General features: G+C 40.3%; 1 protein-coding gene across 1 annotated transcript in view; it reads right to left on the bottom strand.

Moving 5' to 3' along the window:
• LOC124858850 (adhesion G protein-coupled receptor A3) overlaps nt 1-27,823 on the bottom strand; it is a 317,892-nt gene that overhangs the window by 202,242 nt on the left and 87,827 nt on the right. Inside the window, exon 8 of the mRNA XM_047351126.1 lies at nt 9-173. Coding sequence (XP_047207082.1) covers nt 9-173 — 165 coding nt within the window. The remainder of the gene's footprint in view (nt 1-8; nt 174-27,823) is intronic.

The following is a 27,823-nucleotide window of genomic DNA, read 5'->3' as shown; positions in this document are numbered from 1 at the left end:
TAACTCACCTGAAATCTCCCTTGTTGTTGGAGACTCTGTCTGCAGGGCAGTACGGGGCCGAAGTCTCCACTACAACTATTTCCATTTGCTTAGAGGTGTTTCCTCTGGAACTGGTCACCAGACACTCCCAGTTGCCGGCGAGGGCTACATCGATATTGGACAGGATAACCTCACTGGAGCAGAGTAGAGAAATCTGTGAGTGTGTGAATTTTAAATGTCTGTGTTGTGGCTTCAATACTGGTGAATTATCTATAAGCTTTAAAGTGTCTTGAATTAGGAAAATTAAATGTAATAATGCTTTAGAAGGGTTTTGTTTCAGGACTTATTCTGTGGTGTTTCAATCATTTTGGGATTACGCTGATGAATGCAGTCAAACACCAGAGACAATATGTGTCTCACAAAGTCTAATTCATTTAAGAGACTTTTGTGTGAATGCATCTGTATGAGTATGTAGCAGATTAAAATGTTGGCTGTGATTTAAGAGGATCATTACTCACACTTATCTTTTCTACTTTGAAACAGTGTGAGAGATTCATATCTCAGCGGAAAATGTCTGATTAAACAAAAGTTGGTAAAACAGTGACACCAAGTAGACTAATCTCGAGGAGTTTTACTCATTCTGAACAAAAACAAGAAAAATCAGAGATCACTAAGCAATGGGAATAATCACCATGGAAATATTGCCTCTTTATAAAGTGGTAGCTGTTTAAGCTCCAAACCCATTGCAGTTGGCATATACTGTAAAGTTTTTATCATTGGATTTTTAAATATTTCACATTTTATGTTCATTGTTAACCTAATCAATTTAGAGCTGTTCTTGGTGAGGACGCAATAAAAGATTCATTAATCAACAGTATACTATATTCAATAGAAAGACTACTTCTTCATTAAAGATCTAAATCCTCAATGTTATCTGTTTTTTTTTTCTTACATTCCTTTTATACTTAAATATGCATAAAAAGAAACAATTGCTCAGGACATACTACCTTCCCAGCCATTACTGTACACACCCCTAGTTAATAGCCTGGTTTCTATGATAAAAAAATAAGACGTGACTTTTTCTATCTTTAGTGTGACTTCCGGTACAATTCAATTAAAAACAAATTTCTAGGCTTGAAAAATAAAAAAAGTTTCAATTTATCGTTGCTTAACTGTCCAACTCAGCATTCAATATTCTTAAATTTAGACCTGTCATCCATCCTTGTGATTATGATGAACCAGAAATAATGTGCATCTGTACTAGTAGGATATTTCTGGTACTTTGATGTTTTTTATTTGCATTTGCACTGTACTAAAACCCCTAAGGCTCTGGTTAGGACTGTTAGCAAGTGGACTGATGAATCAAAGCAGGCCTGCTTGGACTACACAGATTGGAGTGGTTTTTAAGCTTCAGCCACTGACCTGGAAAATCTTAATGAAACTGTGACATCATAAATCAGTTTTTGTGAGGACACGTGTGTGAAGACCAAGACCTTTACAACAACAATAAACCAAGGTTCACTTAACATTTGAGGAAGCCACCAAAGAAGAGGTTTACAGCAGCATTTTGGAGTAGCACGAATCACATCACTAACTACAGTAGACAGTCTCCCCATGCTGTGATGACCAGTGACTGGCTGTCGACCCCAACAGCTTCATCTGCAGGTTTGAAAAACAGCCATTCACATCCTAACCCATTCATCCTCACCCCACTCAAACATAAAACAAAACCCACTCCTCTCTCATCTCTGACCCCTTGCTTGCACTAAAGATCACAGTGTTAGAAGACCAGGAAAGCTCCAGCACCTGATCGTATTTCCCCCTTCTGTCTGAAAGCCTGCACTGACCAACTGGCCCCCATTCTCACCCAGATCTTCAACAAGTCTCTGGAGCTGCGTGAGGTTCCCTACTTCTTTAAGCATTCCACCATCATCCTAGTCCCCAGGGAACCCCATAACAGGATTAAATGACTACATACCTGAAGCCCCGATGTCTGTGTTAATGAAATACTTTGAGCAACTGGTGTTGAAGCATTTGAAGGACATCACAGGCCCCCTGGCAATCTGCTTACCTGGCAAACAGGTTGACTGATGATTCAGTCAGTTTGGGACTAACCTTGATCCTGCACCACCTTAACCAAACAGGGACATACATCAGGATCCAGTTTGTTGACTTCATATTGGCCTTCGACACCATCAACCCAGACATCATCTACCAGAAGCTCATCAAGCTTACAGTGCCAGCCTCCACCTGTCAGTGGATCACCAGCTTCCTTACTTCTGTCCTGTGCCCGTCCATCACAGTTTGGTTTGGCTCATCCACAGTCAGGACAGGTACAGACTGCAACAAACATTTTGGGCTGCAGAGAGGATCTTTGGGACTGAACCTCCCTTCATCCAGAACTTGTACAGGTCTAGGGACATTAAAAGGGCAGCTAACATTTCTGCAAACTCCACACATTCTGGACACAAAGTCTTTACGCTTCTACCTTCAGTTCTGCACTACAGCATAGTATTTGCAAAAACCAGCCATCGCATAGACAGTCTCTTCCCCCAATTTGTCTCTGATGATCACAATGAACACCTTGCAGCCTTAGTAGTCAGCTACTCTGCTGTGAAACAAAATATGCATATTGCACTACTACAACATGCCATTCATTTTTTTTCGTTTATTTGAATATAAATACATTTGCTGTACAAACACTTACATAGTGTTTCTTTTATCCCTTATTTCCTCTAAAGTTTGTATGTGTTGGACCACTTGTTTGCTGAATATTAGACCATTTGCACGTTGCTGGACGCCACTATGCCTTTCCAACGTCATCGGCCATTTTGTACTGCAGGATAGTCTGTCCTACAAAACCCAGCGACCAGAACGGCTGATATGACGGGGCCGTCCCAGGTCTGACATCACAGGTATTGTATTCTTTTTATTTGAGTTGAAACAAATAGAAAATGTATTTTATTTGTGGGTACTGAGCATTACAGTGGAAGGTGCCATTTAACATCCTGCAACAAGCAGCTCCATTTCATTTTGATAGTATTTTATATTTTAGTATTTTATTACGTGTTTTACTTAGTAAATTGAGTTACTGAAATAAATTAACTTCTCAATCATATTGCAATTTATTCAATAAGAGCGTATATGTCACATTAAAATTATAGAAAATTTTTAAAATATTTATCATGGTCTCATTATTTGCATAAAATATCTTACTGTTTTCAACATTTACCAGGGGTGTGTACACTTTTTGGAGTCACCATACTACACAACAGCCAAAAATCCATATTACAAAACTCATTCTTTCTCTTGAATCACAATTTTATTACGTGAACTGGTGTGTGTGGCGGGAGGAAAGAAACTGGAGCACAAAGCCCACATCTAAACAGCAGGTCCCAGCTTGGGCATTTCTTATTCTAATCTATTCAGCTGTGAGTTCCACATCAAGGTGGAAATCTCAGAAAGGGAAGTAAGAAAAAGACAAGCAGCACAGAGAACACTGAGTGTATTATGTTTTGTCACTGCAATGTGTTTATGATGTGTATCTACAAGAAAAGGTAAGCTGTTTATTCAGCAACAATCCCAAATAAAATCTCACTATTCTCTTATGGGAACTCATCTCCACTGCTGCTTGCTTAGGAGGTGAAGGAAAACACGAATCAGAGAATGTTATGATTTCCTTAACCAACAATGCAGAAGACTGAAGAGAAACTGCAAGACAGTTCAAAAAATTAGTAAAATGAGTCCTGAAACCTCGTTTCATGATTGCTTTAAAGGGTCTAGATCAGATTTAAGACTGAGATCAGATTTTTGGCTGAGATGATAGTTAAGTCAAGTCAAGTTTATTTATATAGCGCTTTTCAGCAACAAGGCACTCAAGGCGTGTACATATGGAAAAACGTTACTGTGATACAGAAAATCAAACAACAGAGGTAATTTAAAAGAAATAAAAATAAAATAAAGAGAATAGAATGATGGACAAGAAAAAGAAAGGAAGATTGGACTGAAAACTTAACTAATAATGTTAAATGGCACAGTGAAAGGCCACTCTAAACAAATACGTTTTTAATCTTGATTTAAAGCAACTTAGGGTTTTGGCACTTTTACAGTTTTCTGGGAGTTTATTCCAGATTAGTGGAGCATAAGAACTAAAAGCTGCTTCTCCATGTTTGGTTCTGGTTCTGGGTATGCAGAGTAGATTTGAGCCAGAAGACCTGAGAGGTCTGGGTGGTTGATACACTGACAACAAGTCTGTAATGTATTTTGGTGCTAAGCCATTCAGTGATTTATAGACTAACAGAAGTATTTTAAAGTCTATTCTCTGAGCTACAGGGAGCCAGTGTAGGGACTTTAGAACCGGGGTGATGTACTCCACTTTCTTAGTTCTAGTGAGGATGTGGGCAGCAGCGTTCTGGATCAACTGCATCTGTCTGATCGACTTTTTAGGCAGACCTGTGAAGACACCGTTGCAGTAATCAATTCCACTAAAGATGAACGCATGAATTAGTTTTTCAAGGTCCTGCTGAGACATTAGTCCTTTAATCCTGGAGATGTTCTTTAGGTGATAGAAGGCCGACCTTGTTACTGTCTATATGTGCCTCTGAAGGTTCAGGTCTGAGTCCATCACTACACCCAGGTTTCGAGCCTGATTGGTGGTTTCTAGCTGTATTAACTGAAGCTGTGTGCTAACTTTTAACTGCTCTTCCTTTGGTCCAAAGATTATTACTTCAGTTTTGTTTTGATTCAGCTGAAGAACATTTTGGCACATCCAAGTATTGATTTCTTCTAAGCATTTACCCAGCGCTTGAATGGGTTCATAGTCACCTGGTGACATCGTAATGTATAGCTGTGTGTTGTCTGCATAGTTATGATAACTTACTTTGTTGTTTATTAAAATCTGAGTTAGGGGGAGCATGTAGATATTGAATAGGAGGAGCCCTAAGATGGACCCTTGGGGAACGCCACATGTGATTTTTGTGATGTAAAGTTACCTACTGACACAAAAAAGTCCCTGTCCTTCAAGTAGGATTTAAACCAATTGAGTGCTGTACCAGAAAGGCCGACCCAGGTTTCCAGGTGCTCTAATAAAATGGAGTGATCAACAGTGTTGAATGCTGCACTAAGGTCCAATAATACCGGCAAAGTGGTTTTTCCACAGTTTGCATTTATACGGATGTCATTGAACACCTTGACAAGAGCAGTGTCTATACTGTGGTGAGCACGGAAGCCTGACTGGAAGACATCGAAGTTGTTGGTCATTGTTAGGAAGTTGTTTAACTGCTGAAACACAGCTTTTTCATTTATCTTACTGATGAAAGGGAGGTTTGATATAGGCCTGTAGTTCTGTAGTAGCAGGTTCTCCAAGTTGCTCTTGTTCAATAGAGGTTTGATTATTGCTGTTTTCAGGGCCTGGGGAAAACCCCTGACAAAAGGGACGTGTTTATTATTTGTGTTAAATCAGATGTTATTATGGGAAAAGCTTTCTTAAGGAAAGCTGTAGGTAAAACATCGAGACACCAGGAAGAAGAGCTTAGTTGCTATACGATGTACAGTTTTTGTAGTTTATTTGGTGAAATTCGGAAATGTTGTCGAAATCAGTTCTACAGGTCCTTCTCAAAATATTAGCATATTGTGATAAAGTTCATTATTTTCCATAATGTCATGATGAAAATTTAACATTCATATATTTTTGATTCATTGCACACTAACTGAAATATTTCAGGTCTTTTATTGTCTTAATACGGATGATTTTGGCATACAGCTCATGAAAACCCAAAATTCCTATCTCACAAAATTAGCATATCGTTAAAAGGGTCTCTAAACGAGCTATGAACCTAATCATCTGAATCAACGAGTTAACTCTAAACACCTGTAAAAGATTCCTGAGGCATTTAAAACTCCCAGCCTGGTGCATCACTCAAAACCCCAATCATGGGTAAGACTGCCGACCTGACTGCTGTCCAGAAGGCCACTATTGACACCCTCAAGCAAGAGGGTAAGACACAGAAAGAAATTTCTGAACGAATAGGCTGTTCCCAGAGTGCTGTATCAAGGCACCTCAGTGGGAAGTCTGTGGGAAGGAAAAAGTGTGGCAGAAAACGCTGCACAATGAGAAGAGGTGACCGGACCCTGAGGAAGATTGTGGAGAAGGGCCGATTCCAGACCTTGGGGGACCCGCGGAAGCAGTGGACTGAGTCTGGAGTAGAAACATCCAGAGCCACCGTGCACAGGCATGTGCAGGAAATGGGCTACAGGTGCCGCATTCCCCAGGTCAAGCCACTTTTGAACCAGAAACAGCGGCAGAAGCGCCTGACCTGGGCTACAGAGAAGCAGCACTGGACTGTTGCTCAGTGGTCCAAAGTACTATTTTCGGATGATAGCAAATTCTGCATGTCATTCGGAAATCAAGGTGCCAGAGTCTGGAGGAAGACTGGGGAGAAGGAAATGCCAAAATGCCAGAAGTCCAGTGTCAAGTACCCACAGTCAGTGATGGTCTGGGGTGCCGTGTCAGCTGCTGGTGTTGGTCCACTGTGTTTTATCAAGGGCAGGGTCAATGCAGCTAGCTATCAGGAGATTTTGGAGCACTTCATGCTTCCATCTGCTGAAAAGCTTTATGGAGATGAAGATTTCATTTTTCAGCACGACCTGGCACCTGCTCACAGTGCCAAAACCACTGGTAAATGGTTTACTGACCATGGTATCAATGTGCTCAATTGGCCTGCCAACTCTCCTGACCTGAACCCCATAGAGAATCTGTGGGATATTGTGACGAGAACGTTGAGAGACTCAAGACCCAACACTCTGGATGAGCTAAAGGCCGCTATCGAAGCATCCTGGGCCTCCATAAGACCTCAGCAGTGCCACAGGCTGATTGCCTCCATGCCACGCCGCATTGAAGCAGTCATTTCTGCAAAAGGATTCCCGACCAAGTATTGAGTGCATAACTGTACATGATTATTTGAAGGTTGACGTTTTTGTATAAAAAACACTTTTCTTTTATTGGTCGGATGAAATATGCTAATTTTGTGAGATAGGAATTTTGGGTTTTCATGAGCTGTATGCCACAATCATCCGTATTAAGACAATAAAAGACCTGAAATATTTCAGTTAGTGTGCAATGAATCTAAAATATATAAATGTTACATTTTCATCATGACATTATGGAAAATAATTAACTTTATCACAATATGCTAATATTTTGAGAAGGACCTGTATGCTGATCATCGCTGTGCTGCAGCTATTAGGAGGATTGCTTTCACCTTCTCCTTCCCAGCCAGCTCCCTAATTACACCTCACCTGGTCCACCTGTCCACCTAGCTTCATAAGCAGCACGCTGACAGACAAACAGCGCAAGATTATCGAAAGCCTTTGTGTGAGCCCACCCGCTCGCTCTTGATATCGTTTTTTGCCTCCCCAGATTTCTCTGCTCTGCCTTGCCCCCTGCATTCTGGACATCGACCTTGCTTCTGCCTCCTGACTACAGTTCTATGCCTAACCCATGCATCCGCCTGCCTGAATCTGCCTCTGTGTTCATGACCTCGTTTCTGTGCCCTGACCAACATTTCAAGCCTCTCCCTTGGATACTGTCGCCTGATTCTGCTTCCCCAGCTCTGACCTAGTTTCTGTCCCCTGACCACCACACTCTGCCTATTCAGTTTCCTTATTCTCCCATTCTCCCTTATTCAGTTTGCCGAAATTCAGTTTCCTTATTCTCCCATGGATTCTGAAAAGGTTAGTGGCTTTATTTCTGAGTTTAGTATTATTCTCAGTTCTCTGCTCAGCCACTAACCTGTCTGTCCTCCCTCGGAGGTTCCTGAGCCTACCGCTGATGGTTTCCCGCTGAACATCACCCAGAGCTTTAAATAAATCTTTTGAATTGTATCCGTCGTGTGCGGCTGAAATGTCAGGTCCTCTGTACTACCCGTTACAACATCTCAACACACCTGTTATTACAAGTTGTTTCTCCAAATTAAACAATGTGCCACTTTTAATATCTATTCTAGTCTCAAAATTATTTGTTCCCTTCATGATGGCAATGTTTAGAACTTAACAAAGCACCCTTTCGCTGCTTTAGCCTCTGGTAAATACAATTACTTTGTGGCTCCACTTCTCTCAAACTAGGAACTGTCTGTAGGAAGAACAGTTATGTCATTGCTGAACATGTGCCAACTCACTAAATGCTGGGAAATATACAGAAAACTCCTGACCGTACCATACCCAACCACCCAGTCTCACTTTACCTTTCTCCCTGCCACATGAGCAAAGGTTTATTGCTGAAGACATTTCTGTGACAGATTATACATTCCTGATCTGTTAAACTATGAAAAGAAATTTCAGATTTCAAATAAATAAAAGAAATGTTAAATATAAAAAAACTGAATAAATAACTGAGAGAAGGGCTCTACACAAGACAAACACAAAGCACTGACCTACATCCACAGTAACACTGCATCATTGTGGAGCAGTTCCCTGTGGACTCATTAGAAACATTTATACTTCAGCACAGACATTCATCAATTCATTTACATAATGTTGCTAATGAGACTGTAAACTTTCAGTCTGTCCCCACTACCCACTGGATGTTCCAAAGCAGTGATCTTTTAATTAACATTTGCTGATGACAGTTGATGACTGGGTTTTTAACTCCGAAGGCCATTGCATTGTAATGTACATTCCTGGTCAGAACAGATACAATATGAAGTACATGCAGACATGAGTGGATGTTTATTTTGTACACACAGACAGGAAAATGGTGATAAAATGTGACTTCCAATCTATAAATTTCTCCACTCAGTATATTATGTCTCTCGTCACAAATTAATGTCTCATTTTGTCTTTGTTTTTATGTTTTTCGATAAAACTTGGCTTTTATTTTTTTTCAATGATTTAAACCAGCAAACCGTGAAGTGATGAAACCAGAAGTAAAACTTAATACACTGTGTGAAGATAATCCAATCTGGTTTCCTTAGCAACACGTGTACAAAAGCACGCACAGACAAAAATTTAAGACAAAGTGAAAAACACTTCAAAATATCCAAAAACCAAAAAGGACATTTAGAAGGCAAAGAGCTAGATAAAGACTGTCTTTTAGGACTTTGCCTTCAAAGTTTCTAACTTGTGCAGCTTTTGTCCAGGTTGGGAAACAGTGGACCAGGTCTTTACCCTTGCATAGTCACTGAGAGGGTCAAGCGAGTGTGCTTGTCAAACCACATATAATGTGTGAAGAAAGCTTTTGATACTGTTCCCAAAGCAGTTATTTAGGGGTGATGTCAGGGTTATGGGACGCCGGGATACTTTTAAGGACTTTTTATGCCCGAAGCAAGAGCTGTGTCTGGTTGCTTGACACATAGTAAAGCTTATTCCCAGTGTGGGTCAGACTTCACCTGGGCTTCCTCCTTGTGGCCAGTCCTGTTTGTTGTGTACTCAGACAGGATCTCATGGCATGATCATTTACAGTAAGTTGTCTAATAGGAATGTCAGTGTCTCATCTACTTATCCACCTTTAAGCCATAACCATCATGATGCATTGGAGCGGTTCAAAGAAAAGCAATGAAGCAGCTGGGATGAGAGTAATTTCCTCTGATGCCATGGCCCTCAATTGGAAAAAGGTGGACCACTCCCCTTAGGTGGGAAGTGGAAGGCAGCTTATGTTTCTTAATGTCTTGTTCATGAGTGATGGTGGGATAAATGGGCAGATGGAAAGACATATTAGGGCCTCATTTGCAATAATGCAGATGGCATTCTGGTCTATCAAGGTAAAGGCAGAGCTATGCCAAATAGCAAATCATCAGTAATATTGGTCACCCATGGTCTGAAGGTATGGACTATAACTGAAATAATGAGCTCTCGGATGTAAGCAGCAGAAGAGAGATTTCTTCGCTGGATGGCTGAGCTCACCCCTAAAAGTAAGGTGAGGAGCTCCATCATTCTAACTACAGTCGCTACTCCTTCACATCAGTAGGAATCATCTGAACTAATTTCTCCATCTGATCAGGATGCTTTGTCTGCATCTACCTTTGGAAATTTTCTGGGCATGTTCCACTGGGAAACAAATTGCTGGAGGCCCAATCTGACCTGGGAACACATCGGGATCTCCCCAAAATAATCTGGAAGGTGTTGCTGGAGAGATGGCTGTCTGTGTGTCCTTTCTAGACCTGTTCTAGACCTGTTAGCCTGTCACTTGATGGATGAAGTGTTCCTTCCCACACAACGGCAGGAGCAGCCTGCTGCTGAAGTAGCTCGAAGTTTAGGATCACAGCAGGTAATTTTTATATATATATATATACATATATATATATATATAATGTTTTTATGTATACGTAATAATTTCTATATGGTCAAATATATACTATTTAAAAGAAACACAATTTAAACAAAAATGTGTGGATTTCTTTTACAATAACATATTGTGGCAAGCCACATGAATGAGACTGCATGAAGACACATTTTAGCTTACACCTCAGCTGCTGTTTAATATAAAGCCATTGCAAGGCAGTTTTATAATTTTTTTTGCACACAACAGTGGAAGTTACTAAACAGAACACACACTTAACTCACAGAGCTGAACTTGCTTCATATAACTTCCCCTTTCTTGTACCAATACAGCAATAAACAGATAGCACAAGAAACAACAAGTCAAATTGATAAAAGGTGAACAATTGAACGGTCCCATAAGACGACAAGTCGTAAAACACTACGGTGTCTCTCTGGATGCTGAGTATGCTGCTGCTGAAAAGCTCCGCTGCACCAGTAATATATGCTTTCCGTCGGGCAATGAGCACTGCACGTGCAAATTTCCAAAGCACAGGTGGAAGGCAATTAGGCAAAAACAATGTCTCATAAAAGGACATATCCTTCAGGCACAGAGAAAAGAAGGAGAGAGGAAGAAGAAAGAAAGAGCCAAGATAAAGGTATTTTTACATGTCTTGGTAATGTAATGTTTATCAGAGATTTGTGTAGCCATTGATGGAAAATTAGATTAAACTTGATTGAGTTTATTCACAGAGTTGACCATATTTAAATTTTTTTCAGCTTTAAAACAAATCTTTCCTAATGTTTGATAGCAAACATTAATTAAAACGTCACCTTGCTTGACATTTGCTAGCAGTATGTTTTAGAATCAGGCTACATGGTTTCTAGTTGAGATATGCTGTTTACACAAATTGTTAAAGTACTTTGGAGGCACAAAATCAGCCCAGTGCCAGTCCACTTTTTCAGGCTCAACTGTGGGTGATGCATCAGATGAGGGAAAGACACACCATGCAGAACAAACTTAATTTCTAAGAATGACAATTACACCCAAGGGTAATACATTTTTGTTACTTTCCGTAACACTACAAGATATACAGTGTATAGGATAAAGTAAACATTTGTCCCAGTTTTATTACTGGAGTTTTTCCACTGAGTTGCCATCTCAGAGTTTTATTACCCTTTGTTCGAGATTTGGGGCAATCAGCTGTGAGTTGCTAAGGGCGTGGTCACCATTCTACCAGCTGATCGCTGTATTAGCGCACCAAGAAAGCTGCCCTGTAAAGTGGTTCTTGTCTGCCTTCATGAAAATGCAAAACATATGATAATGACCCAAACGTGCAAATTCATGGGAGGAGGATATGCAAATGTCATCCCTTACCACCCGCAAGGAGATTTTCAAAGCCTGAAATGGTTTGCGGGCGCAATTTTTGCATGTGGATTTAGCAAGTGTGAAACCCAGGTGCTAACTGGGACGCAAAAATGTTTGCTGTCACTTTGGCCATAAGGAGGCATAGATAGAATGACAGATGACAAGGAGAGAGAATCTTCTGTACATGTGCCAACAGATTTGTGTGGTCAAAAATAAAAATATTAAAAATAGATGAGAACAGATTCTATGTATAATTATCTATGCTCTGATTTGGAGACAATCACAATGAAAAGCCATGATATTTTTTCTATGGTAAAACTCCTTGCAACCCTTCATTCAACATCATTCCAGCGTAACATAGCTGTCAGTGATCATTTGCTGAACGCGCACAAACCTGATCATGGCAAAATGTGCACATAACTGATCAAGCACGCAAAGCCTGTAATCACACATCATGCAAAAGACCCACTGTGCTTTGATGTTGATAATATACAGGTCCTCCTCAAAATATTAGCATATTGTGATAAAGTTCATTATTTTCCATAATGTCATGATGAAAATTTAACATCCATATATTTTAGATTCATTGGACACTAACTGAAATATTTCAGGTCTTTTATTGTCTTAATACGGATGATTGTGGCGTACAGCTCATGAAAACCCAAAATTCCTATCTCACAAAATTAGCATATTTCATCCGACCAATGAAAGAAAAGTGTTTTTAATACAAAAAACGTCAACCTTCAAATAATCATGTACAGTTATGCACTCAATACTTGGTCGGGAATCCTTTTGCAGAAATGACTGCTTCAATGCGGCGTGGCATGGAGGCAATCAGCCTGTGGCACTGCTGAGGTCTTATGGAGGCCCAGGATGCTTCGATAGCGGCCTTTAGCTCATCCAGAGTGTTGGGTCTTGAGTCTCTCAACGTTCTCTTCACAATATCCCACAGATTCTCTATGGGGTTCAGGTCAGGAGAGTTGGCAGGCCAATTGAGCACAGTGATACCATGGTCAGTAAACCATTTACCAGTGGTTTTGGCACTGTGAGCAGGTGCCAGGTTGTGCTGAAAAATGAAATCTTCATCTCCATAAAGCTTTTCAGCAGATGGAAGTATGAAGTGCTCCAAAATCTTCTGATAGCTAGCTGCATTGACCCTGCCCTTGATAAAACACAGTGGACCAACACCAGCAGCTGACACGGCACCCCAGACCATCACTGACTGTGGGTACTTGACACTGGACTTCTGGCATTTTGGCATTTCCTTCTCCCCAGTCTTCCTCCAGACTCTGGCACCTTGATTTCCGAATACATGCAGAATTCGCTTTCATCCGAAAAAAGTACTTTGGACCACTGAGCAACAGTCCAGTGCTGCTTCTCTGTAGCCCAGGTCAGGCGCTTCTGCCGCTGTTTCTGGTTCAAAGGTGGCTTGACCTGCGGAATGCGGCACCTGTAGCCCATTTCCTGCACATGCCTGTGCACGGTGGCTCTGGATGTTTCTACTCCAGACTCAGTCCACTGCTTCCGCAGGTCCCCCTAGGTCCGGAATTGGCCCTTCTCCACAATCTTCCTCAGGGTCCGGTCACCTCTTCTCATTGTGCAGCGTTTTCTGCCACACTTTTTCCTTCCCACAGACTTCCCACTGAGGTGCCTTGATACAGCACTCTGGGAACAGCCTATTCGTTCAGAAATTTCTTTCTGTGTCTTACCCTCTTGCTTGAGGGTGTCAATAGTGGCCTTCTGGACAGCAGTCAGGTCGGCAGTCTTACCCATGATTGGGGTTTTGAGTGATGCACCAGGCTGGGAGTTTTAAAGGCCTCAGGAATCTTTTGCAGGTGTTTAGAGTTAACTCGTTGATTCAGATGATTAGGTTCATAGCTTGTTTAGAGACCCTTTTAATGATATGCTAATTTTGTGAAATAGGAATTTTGGGTTTTCATGAGCTGTATGCCAAAATCATCCGTATTAAGACAATAAAAGACCTGAAATATTTCAGTTAGTGTGCAATGAATCAAAAATATATGAATGTTACATTTTCATCATGACTTTATGGAAAATAATGAACTTTATCACAATATGCTAATATTTTGAGAAGGACCTGTAATTAAAAGAAAATAATTAAAAACATCATAAGCCAGATTAAATCCTTCATTTGCAAACTGAATACTAAAATCATTCTTTAGCAGGTTAAAAATCACAATTTTAAGGCAGATTTTCCATTTGGTGACAAAGACTAAACCAATTAAATCCAATTCAATTCAGTTTATTTATATAGCGCCAATTCACAACACATGTTGTCTCAAGGCACTTCACAAAGTCAGGTACATACATTCCAATTAATCCTAACCATTGAACAGTGCAGTCAGATTCAGTTATTTATTCAAACTGGATAAAAAGTTTTTCTATCTAAGAAAACCCAGCAGATTGCATCCAGTCAGTGACTTGTAGCATTCCCTCCTCCCGGATGAGCATGTAGAGACAGTGGACAGTCACTGGCGTTGACTTTGCAGCAATCCCTCATATTGAGCATGCATGTAGCGACAGTGGAGAGGAAAAACTCCCTTTTAACAGGAAGAAACCTCCAGCAGAACCAGGCTCAGTGTGAGTGGCCATCTGCCACGACCGACTGGGGGTTTGAGAGAACAGAGCACAGACACAAAGAGAACAAAGAAGCACTGATCCAGGAGTCCTTTCTATGGGAAGGAAAAGTAAATGTTAATGGATGTAGCTCCTTTAGTCGTTTCACCTAGAAAGAAAGAACAGATAAACTCTGAGCCAGTTTTCAAGGTTAGAGTCTGAAAGAAAGCACATATAATTAGTCACAGTAGAAGCTCAGTCAGTAGCTATATCTAGGAGAGAGATAGGGTTAAACACTGAAAGACAGGGCCATGTGGATCATCGGTAGAGGGTGAGCATTAAGTTGTTGCTAGGAGAAGCTTGGATGATGCCCCCCTCCAGAAAGGTGTCAGAGGTAGACACAGAGTCAGGCCCGGTGTAGCTTCTAGGAAGAGAAAAGAGAGAGAACATAAAGTTTGAAGCTGAAATAACAGCAAATAATTCAAGTGAGAATGTAGCAAAGACAGTGAAAGTGGTCATTATGTCCTCCAGCAGCCTAAGCCTATGGCAGCATAACTACAGAGATAGCTCAGCATAATCTAAACCACTCTAACTATAAGCTTTATCACAAAGGAACGTTTTAAGCCTAGCCTTAAAAGTAGACAGGGTGTCTGCCTCACGGACCAAAACTGGGAGCTGGTTCCACAGGAGAGGAGCCTGATAACTAAAGGATCTGCCTCCCATTCTACTTCTAGAGACTCTAGGAACCACCAGTAAACCTGCAGTCTGAGAACGAAGTGCTCTGTTAGGAACATATGGAGCAATCAGATCTCTGTTGTACAATGGAGCTAGATCATTAAGGGCTTTATATGTGAGAAGGAGAATTTTTAATTCTATTCTGGATTTAACAGGGAGCCAATTAAGGGAAGCTAAAATAGGAGAAGTATGATCTCTCTTTTTAATTTTCATCAGAACTCTTGCTGCAGCATTTTGAATCAGCTGAAGGCTTATAACTGCATTTTGTGGACATCCTGATAGTAAAGAATTACAATAGTCCAGCCTTGAAGTAACAAATGCATGGACTAGTTTTTCAGCGTCACTCCTGGATAGGATATTTCTAATTTTTGCAATGTTCCGGAGGTGAAAGAAAGAATCCTACAAACCTGTTTAATATGGGATTTAAATGACATGTCCTGGTGAAAAATAACACCAAGGTTTTTTACTTTATTACCGGAGGTCAATTTAATGCCATCCAGGTTAAGTGATTGACTAAGCAGTTTCTTTTTTAAAGACTCCAGTCCAAAGATGACAGCTTCTGTCTTGTCTGAATTTAGAAGCAAAAAATGTAAAGTCATCCAAGTTTTTATGTCTTCAAGTAATGCTTGTAGTCTATCTAACTGGTTGGGTTCATCAGGATTTATGGATAAGTAAAGCTGAGTATCATCAGCGTAACAGTGAAAATGTATCCTATGCTGCCTGATAATGTTACCTATTGGAAGCATATATATAGTAAAGACAATTGGCCCAAGTACTGAACCCTGTGGTACTCCACAATTAACCCTGGAGTTTGAAGATGATTTATCATTTACATGAACAAACTGGAATCTGTCAGACAAATAAGATTCAAACCAGCCTAGCCCTGTTCCCCCTGAACCAAACACATTGCTTTATTGACAGTAACGTTATGTCATTGCAGGGCATTCAGAGATGGATCAGTTTGATTACGTTGTTTAAATGTGAACATTTGCCAGGGGAGGGTTTTGTTTATGCAGTAAAAAATTATTTTGTGTCACCAAAAGACAATTTAAACAATCAAACACGTTGTATATCGTTAAAATATTGGCAAAACAAACAAAACGAATTTAGCAAAATCATTGGAAAATAATTTATTTTTACATACATAAAAGTTTGATTTAACTTACGTGACACTATATTTTTAAATTAGCAAAGCTATAACATACAGATTGCCAACTCCTACAACAATCTATTTTCATGTTGCTAATATTAGGTTCAGGCTTTAAAATTGTGGTTGATTAGGATAAACTCCAAACTCTTCAAACATATACTCTCAAAAAAACAACACAACTCAGTGAGTCTCCGAAAAGAATTAAAACATCATGGGAGACAAATTAATTAACAGACATATTTGTCTTTTGTATTGAAAATATTGATTGGTCAACTTGTTGCTAGTTACGTCAAGCAAGATAAGAGAAATAATCTTGTCAGGGCAGATGACAAACCTGCTGTGAGTAGCACAACAAAAGCTAACTAACTGTAACAGTCCAGAAAAGCAAGGGCCAATTGAGAACAATTAAGATGGATAATAAGTGTTTTCAAGTCCACCGGTTTGTCCACTAGCAGGCCAAAGTGGTATGTTTATTCTGTATTTCGTAAATTGTATATTTTGTGTAAGTTAAAACAAGTATGCTAATATGTTGTACATCCTCTATGTTTCATCAGTTCTACAGTGTACCTGAGGTGTAAAGTGCTAAGAAGAATAAAGATGCAAGACCACAGAAAACATCAGTCAAAGGAACCCTCTTGTCTCTCTTTTTTGTGAACAAGCTGGCACAATTGAACACTACGCTGCCCTGGAGAAAGCACGAGACTGTCGGGACCGAAGCTACTAGCAAGAGATGCTAAACGTGCAAAGGGAAGTATCATGTGTTTGGACAAATGCATTGAGTACATAAAGAAACAAGTTAACAAGTGGAAGAAAGATAAGCAAGCACTTAAGTTTATGTCTTGAAGGGCACAGAAGTACTTGTAAATTGCTGTTAAAGTTTCAGTCGCACTCAAGATCCAATGTGGCATTTCCATAAACAGAAACAGTAACTTATATCAAAGGATATGAAGATTGAATAAGTGAATGTAAAAAAAACAAAGGACATTTGTAAAAGAGTGATGACAAGGTGCCATGGCCGATGAAAATAGGAGTACAGTACAGCCCACTGAAAGTAGTGCAGAGCTTAATGTACAAGATGAGGAAAGTAGAGGATAAAGAAGAGCAGGCAAATGGAGAAGGAAATCCACAGTCCTCAGTATCTACAGATAGCACACAATCAGAAAACTTACGTAGAAGCCAGCGCATGCGTACACTCACTGAAAAAAGGGAAATATTTACAAGATGCAAAGTTGATTTGATCAAAGATTTTCAACGAATCTACAAGACGTGGAAATACCACATAAACTCTTTTAAAAAATGGTGAAGAATAAGGATATTGATTTAATACCAGAAGCTGTGAGTGCTATTGACACTATTGTGACAGACATCTGCAGCATGATCAGATTAGAAAGATTGAAAGTCCTGATATGGAAATAAGGAGATGTGATGTGTGCTGGGCTGGGCTGTCAGTGGAGCCACCAGGAACTATATTCCTGCCAATAGATCACAAATTCCCACAAGCAGTACGGCAGAGAATTGGCCCCATCTGAATCATCTATCAAAAGAAATGGCTCCCAAGCTCGACGACGAAGTCGGATTACTAATTGGATATAATTGTCCTCAAGCTTTACTCCCTCTGGAGGTGGTTAGTGGTGAAAGAGACCAGCCATTTGCACAAAAATCCCTGCTTTGTTGGAGCATTATTAGTTATACACCGAAACTGATTATGGAGATGAAATAGGAGTATGTTATTGTTAAACAAGTCTTGCCAGCTGTAGAATCCAATCAAAAGCTCAGTACTGAAGTCCACTTTGCTTCAGAGTTGTTGTGAAAAACAATCCCTTGACTAGGAGAGGAATGCTCTCAACAGTGGCCTCGATATTCGACCCACTTGGATTTGTTGCCCCATTCATTCTAGTTGGCAAAATAATCCTCCAAAGAATCCTCCAAGGACAGGCTGGGTTGGGATGAGCTGCTCCAAGAAGATCTCAGGCCTCAATGGGAAGCTTGGCTCAGAGTCCTCCAGAACCTGTCCTCCATAAAGATTCTACGAAGTTACGTCTCCAATCAACATTCAACCAGGATCAGCAGTACAGGTCCTTCTCAAAATATTAGCACATTGTGATAAAGTTCATTATTTTCCATAATGTCATGATGAAAATTTAACATTCATATATTTTTGATTCATTGCACACTAACTGAAATATTTCAGGTCTTTTATTGTCTTAATATGGATGATTTTGGCATACAGCTCATGAAAACCCAAAATTCCTATCTCACAAAATTAGCATATCATTAAAAGGGTCTCTAAACGAGCTATGAACCTAATCATCTGAATCAACAAGTTAACTCTAAACACCTGTAAAAGATTCCTGAGGCCTTTAAAACTCCCAGCCTGGTTCATCACTCAAAACCCCAATCATGGGTAAGACTGCCGACCTGACTGCTGTCCAGAAGGCCACTATTGACACCCTCAAGCAACAGGGTAAGACACAGAAAGACATTTCTGAACGAATAGGCTGTTCCTAGAGTGCTGTATCAAGGCACCTCAGTGGGAAGTCTGTGGGAAGGAAAAAGTGTGGCAGAAAACGCTGCACAATGAGAAGAGGTGACCGGACCCTGAGGAAGATTGTGGAGAAGGGCCGATTCCAGACCTTGGGGGACCCGTTGAAGCAGTGGACTGAGTCTGGAGTAGAAACATCCAGAGCCACCGTGCACAGGCATGTGCAGGAAATGGGCTACAGGTGCCGCATTCCCCAGGTCAAGCCACTTTTGAACCAGAAACAGCGGCAGAAGCGCCTGACCTGGGCTACAGAGAAGCAGCACTGGACTGTTGCTCAGTGGTCCAAAGTACTATTTTCGGATGATAGCAAATTCTGCATGTCATTCGGAAATCAAGGTGCCAGAGTCTGGAGGAAGACTGGGGAGAAGGAAATGCCAAAATGCCAAAGGTCCAGTGTCAAGTACCCACAGTCAGTGATGGTCTGGGGTGCCGTGTCAGCTGCTGGTGTTGGTCCACTGTGTTTTATCAAGGGCAGGGTCAATGCAGCTAGCTATCAGGAGATTTTGGAGCACTTCATGCTTCCATCTGCTGAAAAGCTTTATGGAGATGAAGATTTAATTTTTCAGCATGACCTGGCACCTGCTCACAGTGCCACAACCACTGGTAAATGGTTTACTGACCATGGTATCACTGTGCTCAATTGGCCTGCCAACTCTCCTGACCTGAACCCCATAGAGAATCTGTGGGATATTGTGAAGAGAACGTTGGGAGACTCAAGACCCAACACTCTGGATGAGCTAAAGGCCGCTATCGAAGCATCCTGGGCCTCCATAAGACCTCAGCAGTGCCACAGGCTGATTGCCTTCATGCCACACCGCATTGAAGCAGTCATTTCTGCAAAAGGATTCCCGACCAAGTATTGAGTGCATAACTGTACATGATTATTTGAAGGTTGACGTTTTTGTATAAAAAACACTTTTCTTTTATTGGTCGGATGAAATATGCTAATTTTGTGAGATAGGAATTTTGGGTTTTCATGAGCTGTATGCCAAAATCATCCATATTAAGACAATAAAAGACCTGAAATATTTCAGTTAGTGTGCAATGAATCTAAAATATATGAATGTTACATTTTCATCATGACATTATGGAAAATAATTAACTTTATCACAATATGCTAATATTTTGAGAAGGACCTGTATGAGCTAAACAGTTTTTCTCATGCCAGTTTCAATGGTTATGGTGTGTGCTCATACTTAAGAACTGTGATCAAGACCGGAGAAGTACAATGCACACTTGTGATGGGGAAAGCCAGAGTCGCTCCTACTAAAGTAGTAACCATTCCAAGATCGGAGCTTTCAGCTGCAGTATAGCTGCTAGAACTGCTAGCTTTATTAAGAAAGAGTTAGAATTCTAAGACATTCAAGACTACTACTGGACCGATTCCAAAGTCGTCCTTGGTTATATTAACAATGACACAAAACAATTCCATGTATTTGTTGCTAACAGAATACAGAGAATTAGGTCAAGTACAGAACCAAGTTAATGGCGATACGTTGCCTCTCAACAAAATCCTGCTGATCATGCATCGCGTGGAGTCATGACAAAGGAACTTGTAGAGTCCAATTGGTTCTCAGGACCCAGTTTCCTTTGGCAAAAGGAACTACCAAAAGAATACATCAACGTGAAAGAGGTCAGTAGTGAAGATTCAGAACTCAAGATCGTACAAATTTTCAGTCAAAGCAAAAAAAGATAAATCTATCTCAGAAAGACTGCGAAAGTTCTCAGATTGGACAAGAGCTGTAAAAGCAATAGCAGGATTAAAGCGACGTGTAAAGTATGCAAAAAACCTAAAGGAAATGTCCAAGGAAGGTACTACATTGGAAGAAAAAAAAGATGCAGAGGAGTTCATTATAAGCGCAATCCAAAGCGAATCATTTGATAAAGAAATCAAGTCCCTCAAAGATAAGGAGGACATCAATACATCTCACTCTAAGCTACACCAATTAAGTCCATTCCTTGACAAGCACAATATTTTGAAGGTTGGAGGAAGACTAACAAAAGCGTCACTTCATCCCAACCTTAAACATCCAGCCATCAAGCCTAAGGAGCATCATGTGTCATGTCTGCTCATCAAGCATTTGAGATACATCACCAAGGTCGAGGGATGACGGTCAATGAAATACGTGCCAATGGCATATGGATTATGGGCTGTAGTACAGAAGTGTCATCATTCATATACAAATGCGTCAAATGTAGAAAATACAGGAAACGCAATCAAGATCAAAGGATGAGCAATCTGCCATCAGAAAGACTGAAAGCTACCCCTCCATTTACATATAGCAGTATGGACTGTTTCGGACCATTCTGCATAAAAGATGGGAGACAGGAAGTAAAGAGATATGGACTCTTGTTTACATGCATGTGCTCGAGAGCTATCCATGTAGAAGTCCTGGATGATCTCAGTACAGACTGTTTTTTGAATGGACTTCGTTGTTTCATTGCAATACGTGACAACGTCAGTCAACTGCATTGTGATCAAGGCACTAATTTTATTGGTGCAAAAAATTTACTTTTCACAAAAGTAACTCAAGAAAAGGTCAAAGAACTGGGTATAAGCTCCATTTTTAACCCACCTGCTTCTAGTCACATGGGAGGGGTCTGGGAGAGACAGATTCGGACAATAAGAAATGTTCTAAGATCCATTCTCGACCAGTCAGCTTCAAGATTAGATACTTCATCATTGAGAACATTCTGGTACGAAGCCATGGCGATAGTTAATAGTAGACCATTAACTGTAGAGTGTATCAACGACCCTGTGGGGCCAGAGCCGGTGACGCCAAACCATATTTTGACCATGAAATCAGCAGTAATCTCACCACCATCTGGTGAATTTGTTAAAGAAGATCTCTACCTGCAGAAAAGATGGAAAAGTGTGCAGTATTTGGCAAATGTCTTCTGGAACAGATGGAAAAAGGAGTACCTGTTAAACTTGCAGCAAAGAAACAAATGGAATAAGAATAGAAGGAATGCAAGGATAAATTACATTGTTCTGCTACAAGAGGATCATATTCAAAGGAGCCAATGGAAACTTGCCAAAGTAGCAGAAGTCACCCCAGGAGCTGATGGCAGAGTGAGGTAGGTCAAGCTTCTGATCAGTGACTCTACTTGAGACAACAAAGGAACACGTTCAGCAAGGACAATTTTAGAAAGACCCACACATAAGACAATACTTTTACTTGAAGCAGATTAAGGACTCAAAAGTAATGTTTATTGATAACATTTATGAAGTTCATTGTTTGCTAACTTCTGATTAAAATCACGCATGCTGTAGTAGTAGCGTGATGGTGGGAGTGTAACAGTAGTTGGAATCACTTTTAGTCAAATTGTTTACTGCTAGATGTACAGGGATTGGACAATGAAACTGAAACACCTGGTATTAGACCACAATGTTGTAAATATGAATCTGAGAATATTATTTAATATTTAATATTAATATTTTAATATTAATATTTTAATATTTTATCAAATAATATTTCGGTCTGTTAAGGATTGTCCTGTGAATACCAGCCCAATAAGGCGATGGTATTAGGACAGAATAGAAAGGTGTGAGACGAGCTCTGGCATTATTGAACAGCATAAACTCTGCACATATATGGAATGAATTCACACAATTTCTTAAAATACAATAATTTATTAACAAAAATAAGTCAACTCAAAGTCAAACATATTTCAATCAACAAACTCTTTACTATGCTAAAACAATTAAACTAAAATACCAAGCAGAATGAAAGAATAATGAAGACTAATGGGCTATGTACAATATAAACAAGTTGATTAAAGACGATTGGAAATCATGACCAAAAGAGTGATGCAACATTACCATGCAATGTTTATGTTTGAGAACCAAGGATTATCTTGAAGAATCTGGAAATGAAGTTAAGTTAGTCTTGGAACTAACTTAGGCAATAATCAGCAACATTAGACAACCCTTCAGAATGCAAGATCAGATAAAATATTATCTTAATAAAATCATATTTTAAATAATGATCTGCTGAATAAAACCACCTTTCTGGATGACCAATTCTCAACAGTGTCTAACTAGCTGCCTTTATTTATTAAAATAATATTTGAAGAAATATTATTAAGAGAGTATTTTGGAAAAGAGCCAAATCTGTCTGGAGAAATTGGCTTAATGGTGTCTACCCAGTTATCAAATCTAGTAAATGATGTTCGGGGACTATTATTCACTAGCTTGAAAACCAACAACCTTTCTGTTGAATAGTCGCTATCTGTAGCATGCTATCTGTAGCACCCACGTGTTCTCTACCGGTTAGCCGTTAAGCTAACCAAGAAGCAGATATCTTAGCACCAGAATCAGCACACACCTTCAAAAATACCAGGGTTAACAAAAGGGTTAAAAATGCATAAGTGATACTGGTGGAGGAAAACGTTTCCTGACACGCTCCTCCAAAACACCCCAAAGTGGCTCAATAATATTTAGATCTGGTGACTGTGCAGGCCATGGGAGATGTTCAACTTCACTTTCGTGTTCATCAAACCAATCTTTCATCAGTCTTGCTGTGTGTATTGGTGCATTGTCATCCTGATACACGGCACCGCCTTCAGGATACAATGTTTGAACCATTGGATGCACATGGTGCTCAAGAATGGTTCGGTAGTCCTTGGCAGTGACGCGCCCATCTAGCACATGTATTGAGCCAAGGGAATGCCATGATATGGCAGCCCAAACCATCACTGATCCACCCCCATGCTTCACTCTGGGCATGCAACAGTCTGGGTGGTACGCTTCTTTGGGGCTTCTCCACACCGTAACTCTCCCGGATGTGGGGAAAACAGTAAAGGTGGACTCATCAGAGAACAATACATGTTTCACATTGTCCACAGGACAAGACTTGCGCTCCTTGCACCATTGAAACCGACGTTTGGCATTGGCATGAGTGACCAAAGGTTTGGCTATAGCAGCCCGGCCGTGTATATTGACCCTGTGGAGCTCCCGACGGACACAGTTCTGGTGGAAACAGGAGAGTTGAGGTGCACATTTAATTCTGCCGTGATTTGGGCAGCCATGGTTTTGTTTTTTGGATACAATCCGGATTAGCACCCGAACATCCCTTTCAGACAGCTTCCTGTTGCGTCCTCAGTTAATCCTGTTTGATGTGGTTCGTCCTTCTTGGTGGTATGCTGACATTACCCTGGACACCGTGGCTCTTGATACATCACAAAGACTTGCAGTCTTGGTCAAAGATGCGCCAGCAAGACGTGCATCAACAATTTGTCCTCTTTTGAACTCTGGTTTGTCACCCATAATGTTGCGTTCATTTCAATATTTTGAGCAAAACTGTGCTCTTACCCTGCTAATTGAACCTTCACACTCTGCTCTTACTGGTACAATGTGCAATCAATGAAGACTGGCTACCAGGCTGGTCCAATTTAGCCATGAATCCTCCCACACTAAAATGACAGGTGTTTCAGTTTCATTGTCCAACCCCTGTAGCTATGGTACTGTTAATGCCGTGGAGAAGGTTCAGGTAACATGTTTATTTAGGTGCTATGTTTTTATTTTCAATATTGTTTGTAGCATTTATTAGAGTAAAGAATTAATAATAGTTGATATCTGAGTGAAATCTTAATGGTAAATTTGATAAGTCTAGTTTAAGAGCACAGTGACGTCACTTCCGGTTCCAAAAAAGGTCGAAAATAGGTGCTGCAGACGGACTCGATTTTGTGCCAGTTCAGAACAATTAAGATGGGTAATAAGTGTTTTCAAGGCCACTGGTTTGTCCACTAGCAGGCCAAAGTGGTATGTTTATTCTGCATTTCATTAATTGTATATTTTGTGTAAGTTAAAACAAGTAAGCTAATATGTTGTACATCATCTATTTGTTTCGTCAGTTCTACAGTGTACCTTTGGTGTAAAGTGCTTAGAAGAATAAAGATGGAAGACCACAGTAAACATCAGTCAAAGGAACACTCTTGTCTCTCTTGTTTGTGAACAAGCCGGCACAGGACATATAATTTAAATCCTACATTAAACAAGTTTCTAGGATTTCCTTCTTTCATCTCCAGAATATTGCCAAAAATTTGAAATATCCTATCCAGGACTGACGTTGAAAAACTAGTCCATTTGTTACTTCAAGGCTGGACTATTGTAATTCTTTACTATCAGAATGTCCACAAAATGCAGTTAAAAGCCTTTAGCTGATCCAAAACACTGCAGCAAGATTTCCAATGAAAGAGATCACATTTCTCCTATTTTAGCTTCCCTTCATTGGCTCCCTGTCAAATCCAGAATAGAATTTAAAATTATCCTCCTCACATATAAGGCCCTTAATGATCTAGCTCCATCGTACATCAGAGATCTGATTGTTCCGTATATTCTTAACAGAGCACTTCGTTCTCAGACTGCAGGTTTACTGGTGGTTCCTAGAGTCTCTAGAAGTAGAATGGGAGGCAGATCCTTTAGTTATCAGGCTCCTCTCCTGTGGAACCAGCTCCCAGTTTTAGTCCGTGAGGCAGACACCCTGTCTACTTTTAAGGCTAGGCTTAAAACGTTCGTTTTTGATAAATCTTATAGTTATAGCTTAGGTTATCCTGAGCTATCTCTGTAGTTATGCTGCTATAGGCTTAGAGTGCTAGACATAATGACCACTTTCACTTTTCCTGCTACATTCTCATACTACTCTCCAATTTTACATTATTTGCTGTTATTTCAACTCTTATGTTCTTTCTGTTTTTTCTCTTTCTAGAAGCTACATCTGACCTGGCTCTGTGTTTAGCTGTGGCACCTTCCTGGAGGGACATCAGCCAACCTGGTGCTGCCAACAACGTAATGCTCACCTTATAAGGATGATACACTTGGCCCAGTCTTTCAGTGTTTAACCGTGTCTCTCCTAGACATAGCTACTGGCTGAGTTTCTACTGTGACAAACCGTATGTGCTCTGTTTCATACTCCAGACTTGAAAAGTGGTTCAGAGTTCATCTGCTTAGCTCTCTTCCTCTCCTAGATGAAGACTCTAAATGAGCTATAACCATTAATGTTTCACTTTGCTTTCCTAGATCAGTGCTTCTGTGTTCTTTTTTTGTCTCTGCTCTGTTCTCTCAAACCCCCAGTCGTTCATGGCAGATTGCTGCTCACACTGAGTCTGGTTCCGCTGGAGGTTTCTTCCTGTTAAAAAGGAGTTTTCCACTCCACTGATGCTACATGCATGTATGAGGGATTGTTACAAAGTCAATGCAAGTAACTGTCCACTGTTGCTACATGCTCATCCAGGAAGAGTGAATACTGCAAGTCAGTGACTTGATGCAATCTGCTGGGTTTCCTTAGACAGAAAACTTTTAAACTAATATGATTAATAAACTGAACTTGACTGCGCTGTTTGTTAGTTAGGAATAATTGTAATGTGTGTACCTGACGTGAAACCTGTCTTATTCGATTGGACTGACTTTGTAAAGTGCCTTGAGACGACATGTGTTGTAAATTGGTGCTATAGAAATAAAACTAAATTGAACTGAGTATGGATGGATGCTAACAGCTAGCAGCTCCATGTTTTTTGTGCAATGCTGCTCCTTCACATGCACATGCTTAGAATTGCACTACTTCTACAGACATTGCCAGACCCCTGCCACACCATAGTGCTCCAGTCTGCTCTCATAACTCCGTCTAGTGCAATAATAGTATCCGGGGTGATGTTATTAAGCCACGTCTTTGTGAAACACATGAAATTGGCTTGCCGGTACTCCTGCTGTAGTCTTGTAAGTGCTGCGAGCTTGTCCATTTTATTAGGTAGCTATCTTAAGTTTCCCATAACAAAGGAAGGTAACATGGGTTTATACCTTTATTTTTTTCTCACAACACTTCAGTTCTACAACACTGTCTCTTGACCTTATCTCCACGGGGCATTGTGGTCTCTCAAGTGGGAATATCCGTGCATCGCTCACCACCATCAGCTGTTCACAGGAGTAAACAATGGAGCTGTGACTGAGGGGTACCCAAAAACAGTCCAAAGAGCAGAAAAAACAGCAAACCAATTTTAAATGTTGTGTATTCATAGGCGCATGTAAACCACCAGGATTAGTACTAAGAGAAAAGCAAAAACACTATAGAAACAGCAAGAAACACAGATAAAGGCATAGCTGCTGCAATAGACTGTGACTCAGGTGATGCCTAATCTTAAATTAGGCCATCCGTCCAAAAAGGATAACTTTCTTGTTTATTGTTTTATACGGTATGCTTAAAACCGTATAAAAAGGATGACAGAAAAGCAAAGAGCCTTTTTATTCTTTTCTTTGCTTTTGGTAATATTTCCAAACAGGTTCCTTATTTTGTGCAAGATTAGCCTAATTAAAAATGGAGAGGATTAAGAGAGATACATCCCAAGTGTCTGCTGCAGTTAGCTACAGGGCTCTAAAATGTTTGATTAATGAAACATGAATCTCAGGCTGGTTCCACTTCTGCCTCTAGCATAACTAACACTGGGATTTTGGCCTGACACCATTACTCAGGAGGAGTTTGGCCAACGTTGCAGTGCCACGAGGCCTCACAGGGCCTGTTTCTTTGCTGCTACTCGATGTGAGAAATGTAAACGGAGAAGCATATCGGCCCTCCTGCGCCAGTGAATAACAGTGTATGATGACACAGCACAGTGTGGATTTGAAACAATAGGGAGGTGAATAATTAAGAACATAATACCACACAAAAAGAACCAAACAAATTTCATTTCATAAATATCATGCCAGTTTTAACAAGGGAATAATCCTGTCATGGTTTGCTTTCAACGTGGGCAACTTGCCAGGGATAGCCTAAAGCCTGATGAAAGATAATTTAACTGAGAATATACACGCTGAAAATGTTGGGTTCACCTTCAAAGAGGTCACTTTGCATGACTTTGGTATCACTGCTCACTCTTCTGCAACTTTGTGCGACAAATCCAGACAGAGGCTTTAAGCCATGTGCTTAAATCCTGTGTATTCAGCCTCTCCCCTCTGATGGGCCACAGAGGGCAAGGCTGACTGACTCAGAGGACGGTTTGCCAAGGTGAACCATTTTGACATGTGCATCTTAAAGTTGAACCAACATACAATTTTAGAATTTTGAAATAATTTTTAATATACAGATTTTTATATAAACTGTTGAAACCAAAAAGCACAGATTTAGCCTTGCTTCTTGTAGTTTAAGGTGAAGTAAAGGGACAAAATGTGAAATTAGGCTTGTGCGCAGCATAATGTTTTTGTTGGAACTAGCTTTGTATTCATCGA

Source organism: Girardinichthys multiradiatus, chromosome 22 (assembly GCF_021462225.1).
Source record: "Girardinichthys multiradiatus isolate DD_20200921_A chromosome 22, DD_fGirMul_XY1, whole genome shotgun sequence".
Lineage (NCBI taxonomy): Eukaryota > Metazoa > Chordata > Actinopteri > Cyprinodontiformes > Goodeidae > Girardinichthys > Girardinichthys multiradiatus.
The sequence above is the reverse complement of the archived record's forward strand: the minus strand, read 5'-3'. Positions and strand labels throughout refer to the sequence as shown.